The 21,894-nt window shown below is 46.9% G+C and overlaps 1 protein-coding gene across 1 annotated transcript in view; it reads left to right on the top strand.

Moving 5' to 3' along the window:
* The window catches only part of LOC144227655 (contactin-associated protein-like 3), a 159,585-nt gene that overhangs the window by 6,438 nt on the left and 131,253 nt on the right, over window positions 1-21,894 (top strand). The window contains exon 5 of the mRNA XM_077759328.1: window positions 12,728-12,921. Coding sequence (XP_077615454.1) covers window positions 12,728-12,921 — 194 coding nt within the window. The remainder of the gene's footprint in view (window positions 1-12,727; window positions 12,922-21,894) is intronic.

Genomic DNA, 21,894 nt, shown 5'->3' with positions numbered 1-21,894 from the left:
GCACTCTGTGGATGGGTGACTAGTCAAGTACGCTTATCATGAGTAACTAAAACGACAAATGAATGAGCCAATGTCACAGGCCCAGGAGAACACTTAACAAGCACGGTCTGGCATCCATGAGATGTGACGCTGCCGTGGGATCGTGATGGGGAAAAGGCTCCATCCAAACCTGGCTGGTGTCCGGGCGACAGCTCCTGCTGAAAAGAGATTCCCTTCTTATCAGTGGGAAGGGAGCTTATGGCTTACTTTTTGGAGATGCATTCATTCATTCTTGCTCCTTGAGTGTCACTGACTAAATTACTTTATCTTGTGCACGAATAATAGTTCAGTGGATTAAATAACTTAATACGCATATTTAAAAGTCACACATTTTACTACTGTTTAAAGGAATAGATTAGGGGCATCTGGCTAGCTCAGTCAGAAGAGTGTGTGACTCTTGATCTTGGGGTCATGAGTTTGAACCCCACGTTGGGTATAGAGATGACCTAAAAATAAAGGGAAAGATTAATTTTTTGGTGAGAGATGAATTCAGAAAGTGAAAATTTTAAATTAACCCTTGTAAATGTAAATTCTGAAGAAATTACTAAGGGACCGAGGTTTTTTCTCCCTTCCTTTGGTATTTCTAAGAGCGTAGTTTAAGTATAGCTTGAATTTTGTTGTGTCCTTAAAAATCAAGTGTGGGAACCTAGTAAGTGACCAAATAGACTGGAAGGGCAGAGTATGGACCGAATGAAGAATTTTGGTGAGTTTAGGATGGGAGAATGTGCCCGCTGATGACCTGAGGACCACCTTCACGGCTGTTTACCATGAAGAAGCATTTCTGGTGAGATATTTACTCCTCCAGATATTTACAAAGCATCATTTTTGATAACCTTTAGTACTCCAGTAAAATTATCTTCTCATTTGAAGCCAGATTTTAGTTAATAATTAAATGATCAGAGAAGCTTGGGTGGCTCAGTTGGTTAAGTGTCCAACTCTTGATTTTGGCTCAGGTCATGATCTCACTGTTGACGAGTTTGAGCCCCAAGTTGAGCCCTGTGCTGACGGCATAGGTGCCTGCTTGAGATTCTCTCTCTTTCTCTCTCTCTGTCTCTCTGCCCCTCCCCTGCATGTGCTTGCATGTGTCCTCTCTCTCTCTCTCCCTCAAAATAAATAAATAAGCATTAAAAAATAAATGATCAAATTTACTAGTTTTGGTCTGATGGTTACTCTAATAGCCAGCTTAACATCTAAACTTTCCAGTGGTTGCCCAAAGACTGTAAAAACCAAATAAGCACATATTTAATTAGTTTAAAGGATCCCAACGGGTCTGTATATTGTATTTCTGATTTGCGCGGACAGAATATCTTTATGATTCAGGCTTCTGTGCTGTCAGTATGGTGGCCCTGCCAAGTTTATAAACATTAGAAGGGAAATTCCTGATGTTTAAGATGAATTTATTTCTACTACATTTAATTAAAAAATTAATAACTTAGCATATGATAAGCAGCCTTTATAAAATGGTAAGCATAAAGCTTATTTATTATATTCAGGCCACTCTTCGCAAATTTAAATTAATTTTTTTAAGAGAGTGGCAATCAACTGACAAGGTCGTTGCTACTCTGATCGTATACAATGCACATTTCACTAAATATTGCTTCATGTCACCATCTGATTTCATACACATTCCTAAAACGAGATTTAGACGCACAGTTTATCGATATTCCTTCTGAAGGATTATCTACGTATATTTTCTGTTAAAAGCCAGCATCCCTGATTCTTTACTGGCATTTCCTTCCCCTCTGTAAATGCCGGAGAACATCTTAGTTCACTTCAGTTTTGGGTATTATGATGCAAAATGTGAATTGTATGAAATGTGGATGATTATAATGATGATGATTCTTCATATATAGTAGTTTTTGCTTTTTTGAAAATTTGGTACATGCTCTGCTGCTGCAGATCTTGTTAGACCACCTGATTATATGATTAAAGTCTCCTTGGTCTATGTTACGGTACTTGGAGGTTGTAAAAAGGTGGTCTTTCTTACCTTCCTAGTTTCTTACTTTGCATAGAAGTCATTGAGCTTTTACGAGTTATTATGAAAAATTAGAAATATCTGAAACATCATGGCTTCTGCCAGGAATTTTATATATAGCTGATCACTGCATAAGGTGGTGAGAACAGTTAGTATGTAATTTTAGATTGTAATATATATATAGGAAGGTTCAAGGGGTTCAGAAAGCCCTGAGTCCTGACTCCTATGTAACCACATGTTTTTCAGCAGTTTTTGTGAGTTCCCTAATGGAAGTGCCTGTCACTCTTGAGATAATACTGAGTTAGTATCATCTCTCAACACAAGACTAAGTGCTCCTGGAATTTATTTATTTTTATTTTTATTTTTTAAATGTTTTATTTATTTCTAGGCGAGAGAGAGAGAGACAGCCTGAGCAGGGGAGGGTCAGAGAGAGAGGGAGTCACAGACTCCAAAACAGGCTCCAAGCTCTGAGATGGCTGTCAGCACAGAGCCCGACGCAGGGCTTGAATCCACGAACCGCGAGATAATGACCTAAGCGAAAGTCGGACGCTTAACCGACTAAGCCACCTAGGCGCCCCGCTCCTGGAATTTATTTTTGAAGTCTCTATTCGGGTTACTCTAAAGTTCCCATTTTGACATTCTGGAGTTGGGTTCCCAATAATCCGTTGCACAAAATGCCCACACTGATGCAATGCACACTACCATTTTATCCAAAGGGACATCAATTGCTGAAAAGTTAGCATCCCTAAATGGCTGAATGTGTAATTTTTCAAAACTTGTAGATTTTAAGAAGTAAATATTAGACACCTACATTTATTCATGTACCTGCTTCAGAAAATTGATGCCATTAGATAAAAATGTCAAGTCCTTGAAAATTGGGTTTGATCATTCATATTGGCGGATTTTGTTTCCATCAATACTAAATTGAATATTTCCTAAAATTACAAGTTATCTAATATTTTTATGCAAAATCAAGCTTGCAGTGTCAATACGAACATGCTTGACTTCATATCTGTCTCTGTACTCCAGGTTTATCCAGACAAAGGTTAATTAACAAAAACAACCCCCCCACCCAACTATGTTCTAGTAAGCTGTGTTGGACTCGTATCCTGCATTTTGCTTGTAAAATAGCCTTCTGTGTTTTTCCAGTTATTGTTGCTCTGGTTGACCCTTCATCAGGCTGGCTCAGTAGTACCAAAGAGGTTGTTTTCCAGCTCTGGACGCCATGTTCTTGTCAGTCATGCGATCTGTAAGCGCAGGCATGATGGTGAGATGTGTGGTCTTGCCAGAAGCTATTAGAAATTGACTAGGAAGAAACATACACCCATATTGCCCTCCCTGTTTGCTCGCCCCAGATGCTTGCATGACCAATCACTTTGAGACAGACAGACTGCTCTGTTCTTCACCCAGATGCTGAAAATCATGGGCTTTCATGCAGCGAGTTACCACATTGGTGACAATGCAGTGAGATTGCTTGAAACTTACCTTTATTGGGGCACCTGGGTGGCTCAGTCAGTTAAGCGCCCTTCTCTTGATTTCAGCTCAGGTCATGATCTCACACTTTGTGAGATCAAGCCCCGTGTCAGGCTTCATGCTGACGGCACAGGAGCTGCCAGGGAATCTCTCTCTCTCCCTCCCCATCTCTCTGTTCCTCCCTCACTTTTTCTGTCTTTCTCTCTCTCTCTCTCAAAATAAATAACCATTAAAAAATAAATAAACTTGGGGGAACCTGGGTAGCTCAGTCAGTTAAGCATCCAACTTCGGCTCAGGTCATGATCTTGCTGTTTGTGAGTTCGAGCCCCACGTGGGGCTCTGTGCTGACAGCTCAGAGCCTAGAGCTGCTTCAGATTCTGTGTCACCCTCTCTCTCTGTGCCCCTCCCCAGTTTGCACTCTGTCTCTCTCACTTTCAAAAATAAACATTAAACATTTTTTTTTTTAATGTTTTATTTATTTCTAGGAGAGAGAGAGAGAGACAGTGTGAGCAGGGGAGGGTCAGAGAGAGAGGGAGTCACAGACTGAAACAGGCTCCAGGCTCTGAGCTGGCAGTCAGCACAGAGCCCGACGCGGGGCTCGAACCCACGAACCGCGAGATCATGACCTAAGCGAAAGTCGGACGCTTAACCGACTAAGCCACCCAGGCGCCCCTCATTAAACATTTTTTTAAAAACTTGATCAAAAATGGCATTTCAGAATACTACATTGCTTATTGCACACAGAAGGTAAATAGGGACAAACTGAACTGATCAGGTGTTTTCTTTTCTTTTTGTATTTTCCATCCTTCCCATATTGAAACACTGAGCACATAAAACACAGCCTGTGTTACCTGAGGGCGGAGCCAGGAAAGATTTTGTCTAAAGATGCCAATACAGTTCAGGGCTGAGCATTTCAGAGCCTATTCTCAGTGCTATACTATTTATTTCTCAGCAGTGGAGTTCAGTGACAAGTACAAGTTTGTACTGGAGGCTTTAGCGAGATAAAGAGAAATGATTACATTAGGAAAAATGCTTAGATACGCTTTCTTATAACATGGGGCCTCAGATTACTTGAACTCTGCAGTATTCTAAACAGGACATGATGCAGAAGCCCTTGATTTTTAACAAAGAAATGTTTTTTAAAAATTGAAAGAGTAAATAAAGTAAAAATGTGCCAAGTCCTGACATGCATCAGAATATTACATCAGAAAGGTTTGATGCAAATCTCATATAGTCAACTTTTCTGTCCTATTTTTTTCATTAAATTGCAGTTCCTGTATATTCCTATTTTATTTTCAGGCCAGGAGACTGAGGGGACCTGGCCAGCATCCCCAGATGATAGACTGAGCAATTCAAATTGCAATGAAGGGTCTTGCACACCAGATTTTTAAGAAAATTTTTAATGTTTTATTTATTTCTGAGAGAGAGAGAGACAGCGTGAGCAGGGGAGGGTCAGAGAGAGGGAGATACAGAATCTGAAACAGGCTCCAGGCTCTGAGCTCGCTGTCAGCACAGAGCCCGACGTGGCTCAAATCTATGAACCGTGAGATCATGACCTGAGCCAAAGTCGGTCGCTTAACCTACTGAGCCTCCCAGGCACCTCGCACACCAGATTTTTATAAGGGGACACGAAAGAACTGGGAAAGTTTTGCCTCTGGACATCAGATTCTGATTTCTGTTTCTCTGTTCTCCTTAAAGGTTTTTAGACCTATTAGGGCTAATACACATCCTCTTTTTAATTTTTTTAATTCTTATTTATTTATTTATTTAAGAGAAAGACAGAGTGTGAGCAGGGGAGGGGCAGAGCAAGAGGGAGAGACAGAGAATGAACAGGGGAGGGGCAGAGAGAAAGGGAGACACAAAATTCAAAGTAGGCTCCAGGTTCTGAGCTGTCAGCACAGAGCCCAATGTGGGCTCGAACTCATGAACCATGAGATCATGACCTGAGTGCCGGTCAGACACTTAAGTAACTGAGCCACCCAGGTGCCCCATACACATTCTCTTTTTAAACCATAATTCCCTTCCCTTCCCTTCCCATCCTTTTATCTTTCTTTCCCCTCCCTTCCTCCTCTCCTCCCCTCCCCTCCCCTCCTCTCTTCTCCTCTCCTTTCCAAAATAACGTTGCAGATGCGCTGTGGATACTGAGTGCAGTGGGCAGGCCAAACATAACAGCATCGATGTAAATTATGCCCAGGTACTAAGGCACAGAGCACTGTCTCGGTGGCCGTGCAGCTTTATTAAATCACAGCTTGTCTAAAATGCAAGACGGCGGCCCGTGGGAAGAGAAGCCCACGCAGCAGGGTGTGCGCAGACCCTAGTGTAGACTTGTCCCACGGACCGCACGCAGAGCTGCTCTGATCCTCCCTCTGCCCTCCGCGAGCTCCAGAGTCTCCAGGTTCCTACCATGGAATCGATGGTACTTGACGAGACAAACCAGAACAAACCCAACATTTTCCAGTGTTGCCCAGCGACCCTCAGGGAGGTGGAGTTGGTCAGTTTCTCTGCCACGCAGCCCAAACTGTGGAATTACCCTGGGGGAAGGCCGTCCTCCCTCTCTTCCAGATTCAGTAGCCTCTAATGGGTGGGTGAGTGTCCCCCGGAGATGCTCGGATTTGTGGGTGCCTTTCGTGCCGTCTTCGAGACTGAGTTTGGGTCTTGCCTGCCTGGGGCTGGATGGTGGGAGGGCCTCGCGCTGTTGTCTGTGAGGGTAGGTTGTTGGCTCTTAACCCTGCGGGTTAGCTGGCATCCTCTCCGAAGCCCACGGTGCTTTCTTGGCAAGGCCACACTCCCTGGGTCATCTGTCCCTTGAGAATATACATCCCGTGTCACTTCCTGTCTCCCTGAAATCTGACGGTGAGTCTCTCCTGGCTTCCGGCCTGAGCCCTCCATCACAGGTTTAATGTGCTCTTGCCAAGTTGACCTTCTGTTTGGATCGAGTCAGACTCTCATTTTAACTTCTGTGTCCCCTTTTGATGGCCAGTGGGGAATTCTGGGTCACCATGCCGAGGGGAAAAACATCGCATGGTTTTCTCCTGGCAACGTAGGCCCAGAAGTGACCTGTCACTTTGACTCATGGCTTCTTGGCCAGAGCCGGTCACGTAGCCTCGTCCCTCTGCAAGGGGCCTGGACTGCAGCTCCCCCCCCCCGCCCAGAAGGGAGGAAGCAGGCGATGTTTGGCAAACGGTGTAGCGACGGCATGGCCCCTGCCAGCGCATCTCCCAGAATTCCAGGGGAAGCCACGCCAAAGCCTGTCCTCTGCTTTTTGCTTATTCCTCTCTCTTTTCTTGGCCCCTGGGGCTTCAGTCCTGAGCAAGGTGTCTGGCCCCCTACTTTCACTTGTCCTCCACCCCCTCTCTTTCCAAGGCCCCCCAGTTCCCACCCTCTCTTCCGGCCCCACACCAACTGCGCACACAAGGGGTTTCCTGCTTTCCGAGCTGTTCTTTGCCCTCCTGGCTTCTCTAGGGCTCAGCGGTATAATGGTCACTGGCCACCAGGATTTGCTGGACGAAAAGAGTGAAAAACAGAGCAACTTAACTTTTCAGAGTTATTTCTAGTGTTTATAATCTGCATAGTAAGTGCCTCACGGTGGCCAGAATTTCGCCATGAGAGTTTTCCTTTTTCCGAGAGTATGCAACTTCCCACCTAGTGTGTGGCAGCCTTCCTCAGGGCTTACCGCATTCTAAAATAGTTGTCCAGAAAGTCTAGTCTGGGCTCTTTTCAAACTAATTCACTTTTTATATCACTCACAATACACAGAGAGGTTCGTGAAAGTTATTTATTTAACAGTATGTACCTTTTTTCTTTTAAAGTTTATTTATTTTGAGAGAAAGAGAGAGAGAGCAGGAGTGTGAACAGGGGAGGGGCAGAGAGAGAGAGGGGGAGAATCCCAAGCAAGCTCTGCACTGTCAGCACAGAGCCCAGTGTGGGGCTTGAACCCACAAATGGCGAGATCATGACCTGAGCTGAAATCAAGAGTCGGACGCATAATTGACTGAGCCGCCCAAGCGCCCCAACAGTATGTACCTTTGACATACACCGTGATGTCTTCGTCCACTGAACTTTTGAATACGCGTCATTCCTACAGAGGCGTATTTTGTCTGATCCCCTCATACGCGCCTCCAGGGTCTCCCATCCACCCACATTCAGCTGTATTGCCCCTTCTACGGGTTTCCTTTCTTTTCCCCCCGTGCCAGGCCCCTGGCGAAAGTGCACCTGCTAAATGACCTTCCTTTCCGCCAGTGTGGTAAGGTCCCATTAGCAGTCTTTCATGAGGGACCCGGGATCCCTAATGGTCCCTAGATGCCACGTTAAAATCAAAGCACCCGGGAGTCCTGAACTGTGCATGTCTATTGTGAGACAGGAAGATCAGAGCCCGAGACAGCGGCTGGTGGGCCTCTCGGTGGGCCCTGTGGCCAGCGGCTCCGTGGCTCTGCAGACACCTGCCCAGGCTAGGGGTGGCCTGGGTGGTGGTGATTCAGGGGCCCACTATTCTCACGATTCTTGCTGCTCGGCTCTCTTTGTTGCCACATTTCGTCTAAGGAGATTCAGTGGAGCAGGCTTTGCTCTGACATGTTCGAGTGCCTTCCTTTGCCCCCAGCCCTCGGTGCTGCCTGCCAGCACATTTCCACGGCTCCGAGCTTGCTTGGGCCTCATCCTTCTCGCATTCACTAGAGCACCCTATTTTGCAGAACAGGTAATCTCTACGTGACTCTTTTCATCTGAGGCTTACAGTGCGCTTACAGATTGTTATGAATTAAGCCGTACGACATCCTTAAAGAAAATGTAAGTTTTAGCCTCAATGGAATTCTTTTCCAGAGGCATTTGGCTGACTGAGCCGTCGCAAACGGGCGGATAATTTAGTCATCTTGGTTTTATTTCTGAGCATCTCATCCTTGCATCTGCTGACATGATCCTGCACCATATTTAATTCTTAAAAAAGGAGAAGTGCCTTGAGAAAAGCAGTGGAAATTCCTGGGGAGGGGTGGGGGTGGCGCACGGTGCCTGCACCCCTGCCCTTCCTGGTGGCGTGGACGAAGCAGAGTGAGGGCCCGCTGTTCCCACTGGCCTCAACGATCGACCGCTCTCCTGTCTGTTCTGGATAGCTCTGGGGACCTCTGCAGTGATGCTTTCATGGAATTAGGACACGTGCTACACTTGGCACCGCTTGTCAACATGCAGAGTTTGCGGGACCCGAGGGAGCTCAGTGCCACATTGTATTTGGTCGTAAATGAGGGACGGATGACGTGTTCAGTGGTGACGGGCTTGCTGGGCAATTCTGATTCTACTTCCGGGGGGGAGGTCAGCAGACCCCTCCTCCAGTCTTATCGATGCAGAGCTCCGAACAAATAAGAACTGAAAAGCCTCAGGTTGACTCAGATCTGAGTGCTTCTCAAGTGTGAACGTTCTTTTTTTTATTATTATTTTTAATGTTTTTATTTATTTCTGAGAGAGAGAGAGGGAGACACAGAATCTGAAACAGGCTCCAGGCTCTGAGCTGTCAGCACAGAGCCTGACGTGGAGCTCGAACCCACGAACTGTGAGATCAGGACCTGAGCCGAAGTCGGACACTCAACTGACTGAGCCCCCCAGAAGCTCCGAAACGTTCCTTTAAAACTCTGTCAGGAATATTTGTGAGCCCAGCAAAAGGAAACACAGAGTCTCTGTAGGATTTTGTTTATTTTACGCAGAAAGAGCAACATGCTCGGTGCCTGTGACTTTCCCCTTAGGGATGCGCTTTTTGGGAAATGTCCCTCCCCACTTGCCACCCGCCACCTCCTGCCTCTCCCCGTCCCCACCCCTGCTCAGGCTGCTGGCAGCATGCAGGAAGCACTTGGGGAGGGGGCCTGGAAGGGGATCGGAGCCCACATAGGCAGGCAACATCTGCAGGGCTGTGACCCTGGCTTCAGCGTGTCAAGCTCCAGGATCTCTGAATGGGGAGATCAGGGGGTGTCTGTGTGCCAGCCCTTCTCCCTGGGGGTTACTCTGCTGCTCTTCCATCTCGGCCTGTGGCCCCTCATTCACCTGAAAGTTACACCCCGTGGTGACCATGCCTGTCTCCCAGCGCACCGCAGTGTAAGGGAGGAAGAGTACTGGGTGCGCAGCACCTCTTCTGGCCGGGTCCTCATTACAGCCCTGACACCCCCCTCCCCACACGTGCCCGAGGGGCTAGAAGGCTCTTTTGCGATCCAGGCATTGGACCCTTGCTGTGTGCAGGTCGGGGCCTCTGGATATGTGTTCCGTGGTATGAATTGGGACACTTCATTCAGTAAGGGGCTGAGGCGGGGGAGAGGCAGGTGGCCATGGAAAGACCGTGCACGGTGCCCGCGGGAGGGAGTGCACGGCAGCCCACGCCGTCACCCAGGGTGACCTGGGGGTGACCCGGGACCCTGTCCGCTGTGAAGTGAGCTGCCCAGGACGTAGTTAATCAGAGAGCCTAATGTACATACCAGGAGCACCTGCAGTGCTCAGGCTCTGTCTCCTGTAGGTAACGGTAGGTGTTGAAGGCTGCTTGGCATGTGGGACAGGCTGGAGGGCAACATTCTGGAAACTTCTGATATGTTTGCTCCCTTGTGCGCTTCTACATGGGCAGTACCACGCGCATGACATTTCCTGGCTTCAAGAGAGACTAAAAATGACACAGGAAGATTACGAACTGCAAAACTGGTATCGTTAGTACCTTCTTTAGAACTTCACTCCCAACCCGCCGGAGCTGGCAGGCAGGACAGTAAGCGGTTTCTCGGAGGTTTGAACTGATTCATTGAGAATTCCCAGTGTGGAGTCTCCAAGGTAAAATGATCAGCTAAATGCCGACCCCTAGGATTTCACTTTAGTTCTGTGACCATCATACAACCACACACAAGGGCAGAGTAATGTTCCCAGGACTGTGAGCTCACTCTCAGCCGGAATCCAGAAGGAGGGGCGCCGGGGTGGCTCAGTCGGTTAAGCATCAGACTCTTATTTTCGGCCCAGTTCGTGATCTCATGGGTTGGAGCCCCAAGTCAGGCTCCACACTCTTAGCACAGAGATTGGGATTCTCTCTCTCCCTCTCTCTCTCTGCCCTTCCTCTGCTCTCTCTCTCTCTCTCTCTCTCTCTCTCTCTCACACACACACACACACACACACACACACACACACACGCACACACACAAAATGAATAAATAAACTTAAAATATCTGTAGAATCAGGAAGGACTTCCATTTCTCAACGATTAGTGGGACCCTCGCACAAAGCAGTAGAACCACAGGAGTGCTGGGTGACAGCCAGTCTTGTCATCAGAGACAAGGGAAGACTGAGGAACTGTCCCAGGTTGGAGGACATGAAGGAGACACGGTGGCTAAATAGGATGCTGGTGCAGACACAGGGAGTTAGGGGGGAAACTGGGGAAACCAAAATAAAGTTCATGTCATTGCCGCTGTACCCATGTAGATATCTTAGTTTTAATGTCTATTTGTTTATTTTGAAGGCAGCAAGCACGAGTTGGGAAGGGACAGAGAGAGAGAGAATCCCAAGCAGGCTCCACACTGTCAGCACAGAGCCCGACGTGGGGCTAGATCCCGTGAACCATGAGATCATGACCTGAGCTGAAATCAAGAGTCAGTCTCTTAACTGACTGAGCCCCTCAGGCGCCCCTGTAAATACCTTAGTTTTGATAAAAGCCCCATGGTCATGTAAGATGTTAACTTGAGGGCAACCTGGGTAAAAAGTGGACGGGAGTCCTCTGTACCACGTTTGCAGCCTTACTGTCCATGGGGGAATATTTCAGAACAAAGAGTTAAGAAGTGCATTACAGAACAACTGAAATCGCAGCATATTTAGGATTCTGAGTCCAAACGAAAGACATTGTGCTTGTGGTACATCGAGAGGAAAGTGTGGGATATTTGCAAGGTGATTCACTGCAGGAAAACGGGCAAGTCTTACAAAGCATCTGGGTCCTAAAGAAGGTGGAAGCTATAGATTTTGCTGAAGGCCGTACACCGAGTGCTGCTGGTGGAAGACGCGGTGAAGGGGTGGATGCAATCACCGCCTAGCGACGCCCCCACACACCCTGATGCTAGAGCCCCCCTTCCGTTCCCCTCCGAGCTGTCGTGTGACCACATCACACCCCTCCGGACACACACCTGGTCCTGGTGGCTCTACCGAAACCGAGTGTGGACGTCAGTCAGAGGTCCTGATGAGAAGATAGTAAGTGTTGTCTCATGCATTAGACCTTATTACGAGGACCTCAAGCTAGGCGTCGGGGCAGTGGGGGAAATGAAAAGAAAACCACTTTTGTCATATTAGGGATGGTTTGCATCACACGTGTTTTCTAGACATGGATAAGTAGCAAAATATGAATTCCAGAAGGCGTTTCAAACCTGCTTCCCAATTTTATATCGCACATTCATTTAAAATCAAGAAAACTCCACGTGACCTCTAAATCCAAATTCAAAACTCATGTTTCTGTTCAACTGGAAGCCCCAAATAGGGCAGCACCACGCCTTCGGGTGCCTCTGATTTTCTGTTTCTCATCAGCACAGGACAAAACCAAGCCAGTGATTTCTGCTCTGCACCTGTTGTCTCAAAACCAGAGACGGTCCTTGCCTGTCACTCACTCTGGGCTCTCCCTTTACCTCCCTGCTGCCTTTCAGGGCTCTCTCCCTGCACAGAGCAACCTTTCCCTCCACCCCTGCCACGTAGCATTTCGAATCGTTCTTTGAAACGTCTGTTTCTTGCATGATTCTGTGAGCATCTCGAGTGTAAGGTTGTGCCCTTGCCCTTTCCTTATCCCAGTATTTAATACTGCACTTCCTCGCCTTGGGATTCCAGAATTAAGTTCTTCAAGTTCTGCCATGGTCTGAGCATTTTCCTTTAGGTCCAGCCAAGCGTAGGTCATACATCAAGGCCAGTAAAGACACAGATCTGAGCGCTGATACAGTACGTTTCAGCAATACACCTGTCACGTTAAGCACTTTCACTTAGTGGGAACCACCAGCGAGTGAGGGGTTTTGAGCCAAAAACCCAAGTGATTTATGTAGGATTCTTCTATTTGCTTAACCCGTAGTTTTGCGTGTATGTGTGTGTGTGTGTGTGTGTGTGTGTGTGTGTGTGTGTGTGTGAGTGATTAAGAGGAGTTATATGTTCCAGAATTTGAAACTGTGGTTTTCGTAACTTTTACTTACAATCCCCTTCTTACGGGATAATATAGATCTCAAAGATTTCTTTCCCTTCCCATTTTTTCCCTGTTTCTCTTTCCACAAAAAGGGGCTGGTGGCTGGTCTCCACTTGTGTCCGATAAATACCAGTGGCTGCAGATCGACCTTGGAGAGAGAATGGAGGTCACAGCTGTGGCCACCCAGGGAGGATATGGGAGCTCGGACTGGGTGACCGGCTACGTCCTCATGTTCAGCGACGGTGGGAGGAACTGGAAGCAGTACCGGCGAGAAGAAAGCATCTCGGTACGTTTCTCCCTGAAGGCCGTCTTGTGCCAAATCCTGCATGTTGCTGCAAATATGTCAGATCAAGTATAGAAATGGAGTCTCCAAAATTACTCGAAAAGTCTTTCCAAGCGACTGTAAGGCACATGTGGCATTTTACAATGTGCTGCCCATGTATAATTTATGAAATAAGTAAAAGTGAAACAATTTTGTGTAGTGGAATATTGAAAATGCCTTCCCATCACTCCTTAACATAGTGTGAAATCTAAGGGATAAACCACAGACAACCTACTCTACTGTGTGTTGCATAACCCGGGAGGTGGTAGCGCCTCGGCGCTGTTCAGTTAAGTAAATTCATTCTTCTGTGTCCACTGATTCAGCGAGGTTTCTGGAAGACCCCAAACATTTAAAAATATGTGTAATGGACGGTCTCCCTATGGACATGTTGGGGCACAGGTCCGGCCCCAACAGGAAATGGTGTACTTGTGTGGCCCTTGTGATTCCTGAGCAGTATATCTCTGGGATCTTCGGAATCATAATTATTTCACATCAGTGACCTAGTTTCGACTCTGATTACATACTGTGTTTCTTTTGGAAGAATCAAATTTTCTTGCCTTTTTAAAAAACATTTAAATATTTATTTTAAGAGAGAGTGTGTGCATGCATGAGCAGAGAAGGAGGGGAGAATAGACAGAGAGAGAGAGAGAGAGAGAGAGAGAGAGAATCTCAAGCAGGCTCTGTGCTGTCAGTGCAGAGCCCGATGTGGGGCTCAGTTTCACAAACCGTGAGATCATGACCTGAGCTGAGATCAAGAGGTGGACACTCAGCTGACTCTAAGCCAGCCAGGTGCCCCTTGCCTGACTTTTCGACTATTAAAATATATGAACTTTATTATCTAGGTAGCATTTTGTGTCTGTAAATCATGATCTGTCCTGAATGAGAAGCTCTGTGTGCATTCGCACTTGGCTGGTGGGGCAGCTGATGGGGGGCCTGGGGCAGAAGATGTGTCAGCTGGAGAAGGAATCCTTCCTTTCTTATTATTGAAAATGCAGTTTAGATGGTCGCCAGGGGCCAGGAGAGCAAGGAATGGAGAGTGAGTGGTGAGTGGGGACAGAGTTTCAGTTTAGAAGATGGAAAGTTCTGGAGATGCAGGGAGGGGGTGGGCACACAACAGTGTGGATGTTCATGCTGTAGAACCGCACACTTAAAAGTGTCCAAAGTGGTAAATTTTATATTGTGACTATTTTGCCCACAATAAAAAAAAGTATACAGTTTAGCTTCCATTTAATTTAGGCTAAGAATATTATGTAACTCTTTTTTAAATATATTTTTAAAATGTGTATTTAAAAATTTTTTTTAATGTTTGTTTATTTGTTTATTTATTTATTTTGAGAGAGAGAGACAGACCGTGATGGGGGAGGGGCAGAGAGAGAGAGGGAGGCACAGAATCCAAGACAGGCTCCAGGCTCTGCACCGTCAGTGCAGAGCCTGATGTGGGGGGCTCGAACCCACCAACTGTGAGATCATGACCTGAGCTGAAGTTGGACACTTAACCGACTGAGCCCCCCAGGCACCCTGGACATTACGTAATTCTTAAAAATTTTTCTCATTATGGTAGGAGGAAAAGTATCAGCTAAGAAGCCATCACTTGTTAGCAGATAACTTAGCTATAACACTAACCAGCAAGAAAATGATAATATTCCCCTCATTTGCCCCTAAATTGCTCCCGTTTGCACTTCCTTAGAACTCTGTTATTCAGTATAGCTTCATAAACTATGGTCTATTTAATTTTTTATCTCTGGACCTCTTAATAGTTCATCAATACGTGTTGATTTAAACTGAATTAAGAACTAGACAGTTGTGTTAACATGAGGTAAAAAAGCAGAATAGGAGAAAATTTGGGCTTTTAGGGCTGGCTGACTTCCCAAACCAGCAGTTGCCAAGTGTGTGAGCAGAAGTAGATATTGATGTTGAGTTAATTCTCAGAACACCAGGTCCAATGCAGGGTTAAGATAAACATTAATTAAGAATGAATAACAGTTAGGGGGGCCTGGGGGGCTCAGTCGGTTGAGCATCTGACTCTTGTTTTCTGCTCAGGTCAGGATCCCAAGGTCATGTGATTCAGCCCTGTGTTGGGCTCTGTGCTGACAGATTCTGTTAAGATTCTCTCCTTTTTTTCCTCTCTCTCCCTCTTTCTCTCTCCCTCCGCCCTCTCCCCCACTTTCACTCTCTCTCTCTTACAGAAAAGAAGAATGAATAACAGTTAAGCTTAATGAAGCATCTACTTATATAGAGAGCTTTTATTCAAAATTAAGTCTTGTTTTTTGAAATCAGGTAACTGATAGTTAATGCATACCTATTTTTTATCTCAAGTTTTTTTAAGTTTATTTATTTATTTTGAGAGAGAGAGAGAGGGAGAGAGAACACCCATCGGGGGGGAGCAGAGAGAGTTGGGAGGAGAGGATACCAAGCAGGCTCCACACTGTTAGCACAGAGCCCAGTACAGGGTTCACACTCACAAATATGAGATCATGACCCGAGTGGAAATCAAGAGCCTGACACTTAACTGACTGAGCCACGTGGGTGCCCCTAATTTCAAGTTTGTATTTGAATTCTAGTTAGGTAACATGTATGATACACTCGGCGGCAGGTGTAGAATTGCGTGCACACCTATTCTTACTTGTATTAACTACGGTTCATGGTTTTGCCCCCATCCCGCCCCAGTACGTGGCTGAGAAAGGTGTGACAGTTCTCGCAGCTGAGCAGCTAGAGGGAACCATATCCAAGCGTCACCATCTGGCACTTGGTGTCAAGGAGCCCCGGGGAAGTAGAGGCAGGGACAGTGGCACTATTGATCCTGGACCACGCAGGTGAGGACAGATGCGGACCCCTGGGTCCTAACGGCCATCGTGCTGTAAAGACCAGTGTGGTGGCCTACTTCCCACTCCTGGGGACCTGGGGACCTGCCTTCCTCCTCTGCATCCCTGGAACTTCACGGTGCTTGGGACTGAAAGTCGGGAGGTGCTTGCTAGATTCGTGCGGGTGTGGAATTTCCCTTCCAGCAGGACGTCGCTCTTGAGCTCTTGAAGCCCTTGGTCTCAGCTCAGGGGTCTTGGACGCTCCTTTGCAATGATTTCTTCTGCATCTTGATCTCCGTTGGGAAAGGCGCCTCATCCTTGCCTCTTTGTCCATCACCGAGGCCTAAATGGATTCATTTCCTGCTCTGGGCCTGACTGTATACCGTTGACCCTGACAGAAGGAAGTCACACCAGCTGAGCATTATGAGATTGTGCCTACAGTTTCTGGGAAAGGCTCAGGCTGGTTGGGCCGCTCTCTGGCCCTCCCACGTAGAGCCAGCGGCTCTTAACGATAAGTAAAGCACATACCCTACCTGAGGCTCGACCCATTCTTTAGGGTGTGGTTTTCCTTATGGGTCACTGACATTAATCGGAGAGTGAATGTAAGATTCTAAAAAATCCCCTTGAAATGTTGACACTCTTTATTAGCGGAAGTAATACTGCCATTTTCTTAGTCTTGCACGGCCACTGTACCAAGTTCCTAGACACCTCGTGGCCTAATGCAAGACAGAGCTGCTGCGTCAGAGTTTCTGCATGTCTGAGGTCCGGGTACACGTGGCTGGGTCCTCTGTGCGGGGTGTGAGAAGAGCTGCATTTCCTTTTTTTCCTGGGCAAGACTTCTCCTCCAAGGCGTCTGGAGAGCCCCAGGGCCCTCCTCAGGTTCTATGACTCGCTGGGGGGCCCACAGGGCCAGTGTGTGGTTGTAAAACTGTGATTTGTAGAGGGTACAAAGCAAAATCAGCAAAGGAAAAAGGTGCATGGGGCGCGGTCCGAGGCAAACCAGGCATGAGCTTCCGTGAGTCCTCTCTGCGTGGACACCTGTAGAACGTGCTGAATTCCTCCCCAGAAAGTTCTAGCAATCTACGTGAGGTGTCGCCAACCGCGGAAACTCATTAGAGGCTCAGCAGCCAGGGTATTCATGTGGGGCTGGTCGCAGAGGCACCCTCTGCCTTCTAAGACCCCTGCAAGGAAGACGGTGTTGAGTGTAAACTACACTCTTCGCACAGACGTTAGGCACACTGAGCCGCTCTTACCACGAGGGGCTCGGGAACGGGCCGGCCTTGGGAACTGAATCCGTCTGGGTGACTTGGGAGTCCAGCCACGCCGTAAGGACGGGGTTCGTGGACTCTCTCTGGCGTGGCTGTACCCAGGAGCTAGCCCTGCCCCTCGCTGTCCCGGGGTTCGCTCCTGGCATGTATTTCCCCGTCCTGAAGGGCGGGCTCAGCACTCCGGGGAGGCGTGCGAAAGGGCCGTCTGAGAACTCCCGCCTGTGGTCATCGGAAGAGCCGGTGCCACCAAGGTCTCCATCTGCCCCACACTAGGGACCAAAGCTTCTGGGCTGTGGGTGGGGCCATGTCAGGCTCTAGTGGCCACCCTGATGGGAGGGCCATGTTATCAAATCTCCTGTCCTTCGTCTCTGTCTCCTTCAGCCTTTGCTTTCTTATATGTTTCTCTGCGTTCCCCTCCTTATGCGGCACGTCTCTACTCCTGTCCTCTCCTTCTCTACGAGAGAGAGCACCGAGATGACCCTGGGTCCTACGGCTCCGCATGTGGCCCACGGGCCCTCAGCATCATCCGGGATCTCGATAGAAAAATGGAAGCTCAGGGGGGCTGGATCTGGCCCACTGAACCCGAATCTGCATTTTAACAAGATGCTCAGGGGATCCCGGAAGTGCTGACTGAGAGGACCAAGGGCATCGTTCTGCTCCTTCACCGTCTGTACGTGCCTGGCTCCCAGGGGATCGTGCCCCTGCTGAAGGACGCAGGTGTCCCACACAGTGTCAGCCTGTAGGACCCTTGCCCCAGTGTCCTGTGGCCGGAGGACACCCCTCTTCTCCCCAGTTGTCACCAACCTCATGGAACACAGCCCAGATGTCTTCTCGTTGCTTTTATTGACCAACCAAGCACTTAAAGTTAGTTCCATCTTTGAGAATTATGTTATTTCTTGAGTCTGTACATTTTGCTTTAATTACAGCTTTATTCTTCCCATTACGAACTCATCAGAACTCAAATTCAAAGATTATATATATCCTTTGGGAATTCAAGATTGTGGTGTTACTCTGAATGCACTGCAACTTAGAATTTAAGTGGATTTTTCCTCCTGTGCAGGATATTTGTGTGAAAAAAGACATTCTTCTAAGAACAGACTGGTAGAATGTATTTGAAAAAACATAAGAAAAATTATTTGATATAAACATAGGATCGAGTATAAATAATTCTATTGAATATTTTCCTTGAAAAAAATGTGTATCAGAAGGTCCATAGCTGAAAATAAAAGAGAAATAGCAAACCATTTGAACCTTTATTCTACGTTGGGTAATTTATAACCTTAGCCAAGTAGAAAATGCAGACTAATTAGTGAGACTAATTAATATCGTATTGAAAGACACAACAACCTTACGATGCTCTGCAAGAGTGACAGAGGTGACCCCAAAGATTTAGGGTAGAAGAAATGACAAGGAAATGTTGGAAGCAAGACAGATGGGATGAGGGGGTGTTCATCGTATCTGCAGTGGTTTATTTGTTGGGGAGAAGGAGTTGATGTACAGATAACAAAATTTTCACCTTATTAAATCCAGATCACAGGTACCTGTGTGTGGGGGAAACATTTGAAATACTGCATAATAAAAAAAAAAAAACCCGTAAAAAATATTGAATTCAGCTTTAAAAGAACCATGGCTGCTTGGTATAAATAGGAAGATCATGTGACCCATCTGTGATTTCAGAATAGAGAGGGATAAGAACCATGCAAATTATAGTAGGAACGACTTGAATCAGAAATAAAGACGAGCGTTTGTGTGCAGGGAAGTAGACACTCTGCTGTGTAGGAAGCTTTTGGGAGCAGAAGTGGAAATTCACCTGACGGAGGTTCATATTCATTCAGTCATCTAAATATGTGCTGGTGTATCTCAGGTCTAGGTTAGTACATTTGTCATTGAGTTCATGACTCAAAAGGTCCAAGCCTCGCATCACACGGGACGTTGCAGAGAGGGTCTGCAGGGTCCGGCGTGAGGCCCCAGCCAAGGCCGTGCCCACCAATTGCAAGTTCGGCTCTGAGACCGATTGGCTTTTAGCACAACGAACGGAAGCCACACTTCAGTGATTTCTGTTATCGATCACTTCCGTGTACTCAGCCTTGTTGGGGACATGACTGCCTCCTTAGCCAGCCACCTCCTCACATACAGCACATCCGTCACCACGGCAGCGACTCTGCGCCGTACTTTGGTACTTTGCGGATTGCGCTTACCACTGTGGACCACACTTGGATTTCCTGTGCGTGGCTCCCCCTCCTGGGCTCTGAGAGCCATTAGGTCAGGGATTGGCCTACCCAGAGGCCCAGGCCTGTTACAGTTTCTCAGTAAAGGGCTGTGGGGTTGAATTAAGGAAAAGTTGCTGTTCTCAAATAGACCGCAGCCAGATGGGTAGTGAAGGCATCTCGAAGCCTTAGCCAACCACGTGATGCTGCTGACGCAGCAGGAGGCTTTTGGTGCCAAATCTGAGTGTGAGAAGTTTAACGCTGGCTTCCCCACAAAGCTGTACACCCTGTTGGACCTAAGGTGGTCCCATCTGCCCTTAACTACAGGTGTCAGTGACAAGAAAGATAAACGCTGGATTCGATCTGTGGAAAAAGAGTAGAATTAGTGGAGCAGCTGGAAAGGTTGAGGCAGAGAAGAGAAAGGGCCTTGTGAGCTTTCAACACAAAGTAACCAAGGGCTCCCCAGAGGCGGGGTGACCTGTAACAATCGCCTGTTGTCCAAGCTCCCTGCTTTCTGTGCAGAACATCCTTCCTTCTTGGTCACTGACAACCTTCCGCAACCCGGAAAGCTCCACGGTGTACCGAAATCGCTTAAGACACACCCTTCTTTTTCATTTCTCACATATTCCTCTCTTTGACTACATTTACACATCTCGTGCCTATTTTACGTCCGTTCTGGAGTCCGAGACTAAGGCTTGTTTATCTCTATACCCTTGGTACCCACTTCACCACTTTGTACAAGTAATGATTTGGCTTACTTGAGTTGCCACACGTTATCACCTTGGGAGGCAGGGAAGTAGAATCTTAAATATGTAACAAGACAACTAGGAAATCTGAAGACATTGTACAAATTACCGGTTTAGTTTTCATATAACCAAGTGGTTGCAGAAGTGGTGTTTTTAGCAATCCATGGAAATCAGGATGGAGTTTATGTAAAAGGTGTATTGTAAACCATAATACGAATGGAGTTTGGCAGAGTCACAGGGGAGATAGCTTGAAAAGTAGGATTATTTATTCATTGAAAGAACACAAAAATACTCCTTTTTGTCTTAAGCAAGAAAGGCAAATGGTGGAAAAATTAAATTCTTAACAAAATAGCTCCTCCAGCAGCACAGTCATTGAAAGGAAATGGTGCTGAGCCCAGTCCTGGGGCAGGGGTGGTGGGAAGCAGGGGTGGGGGGGAAGCATTTCCATCCGGGTCTCCTGGAACTTCTTCCTAGCCTGTTACAACTCGGGCAGCTCAGTTTCCGAGGCTGTTGTACTAACACCCGGTCTCCCGTGCAGTGGCGTCACCTCTGTGGACCCCATGGCTCGCACGCACACTGCAGACACACAGGCTGCAGAAATAGGGTGTGCACTTTGGTCTATCTGTGAAGGAGTTCCCGGGCCTATAGTTTTGACATAGAAGATTCAAAAGTGCCTTGGTGCCAGGCTGACTGGGGTCTTGAGGAAAGGGCCCCCGGGGAGGCGGAGGGGTGGGGAGCACTGCGGTGACATGGCTCCTGGTCACTCCCTCGGTGCCATGCACGGTGCCCCACGCCGTCTGCAGTTTGAACAGCTTTCTGCCCCTGATGCAGAGCACATTTTTAAATATGTCTGCCCAAAGGCAACAATGAAATAAATAATAATATTTTGCAAAAGAGGAGAACAGGCTTTGAGTATTTAAAAAAATGCTCCTGTCACGGGCTCAAAACTCTGAGATGACGAGAATTTCTGATTAGCAGTCCTCAGACTTTCCGAGCAGTAAGGTCGGGACATCAGGTGAGAACCTGGATGTCATCCAAATATGTTCATAGGTCTCACATTGAGAGTGACGGTGGTGTAGCCCACGGGTCTGCAGACTTTTTCTGTAAAGGGACAGATGGCAAATACCTTCAGTGTTATGGACCGCACAGTCTCTGTCATGGCTACTTAACTCTTCTGTTGTGTGAGAACAGCCACAGGCATTAGGTAAATGAACAACTGTGGCTGTGTTCTAATAACACTTTATTTACAAAAACATCCAACCAGCGGCCTTCGGCTCTGGCCTGCAGGTTACTTGATCCCTGGTTTAGTTCATTTTGTGTCTATTTAAGGTGTGAGGTAGGGATACGACTTTATTTATTTTTTCCAGATGGCTACTTCGTTGTTCCAGTATCATTTATTGAACTGTATGAAGCAGGAAATAGTATTAACGCGGATGTGAAATGGATGCCTGTTCACCAATCTGAAGTAGATCAGCGCGTGTCAGCATTTCTGTGGTGAGGGCCCCGTGGGTGCGTTGTCTTCATAAACAGGCTGTGTTACTTAGGTCAAAAGTCGTCTTTCCCCTTATTTTTTGTTCATTTCTGGATAAAGTCCCAGACTTCTACTTCTGCCTTACTTCAGAACTTAGTCCCAGAGGGAATCAATTTGGGGTTTCCCTTGCTCTTGAGAATATAGAGGGTTTTCAAAAAACCTTTATGTCATATGACCTGAAGAGATGAATGTGTGAAGCCCTTTCTAAGTCTCTACCTCAAGGAATCAAGTACATTCAGGTGGAGAAGGAAATAATACAAGGGGCACAAAAATTAGAACTGAAGGTAAATTATCATTATATGCTCCTTGAGAACATCAAAAAATCTCCTGAGAAAATAAAATTTAAAAAATAACTCAGCGAAGTACTTCCTTATGAAAGTAATT

The sequence above is a fragment of the Crocuta crocuta genome, unplaced genomic scaffold (assembly GCF_008692635.1).
Source record: "Crocuta crocuta isolate KB4526 unplaced genomic scaffold, BGI_CrCroc_1.0 scaffold41, whole genome shotgun sequence".
Classification (NCBI taxonomy): domain Eukaryota; kingdom Metazoa; phylum Chordata; class Mammalia; order Carnivora; family Hyaenidae; genus Crocuta; species Crocuta crocuta.
Note: the sequence above shows the minus strand (reverse complement) of the source record. Positions and strands in the feature narration are given on the sequence as shown.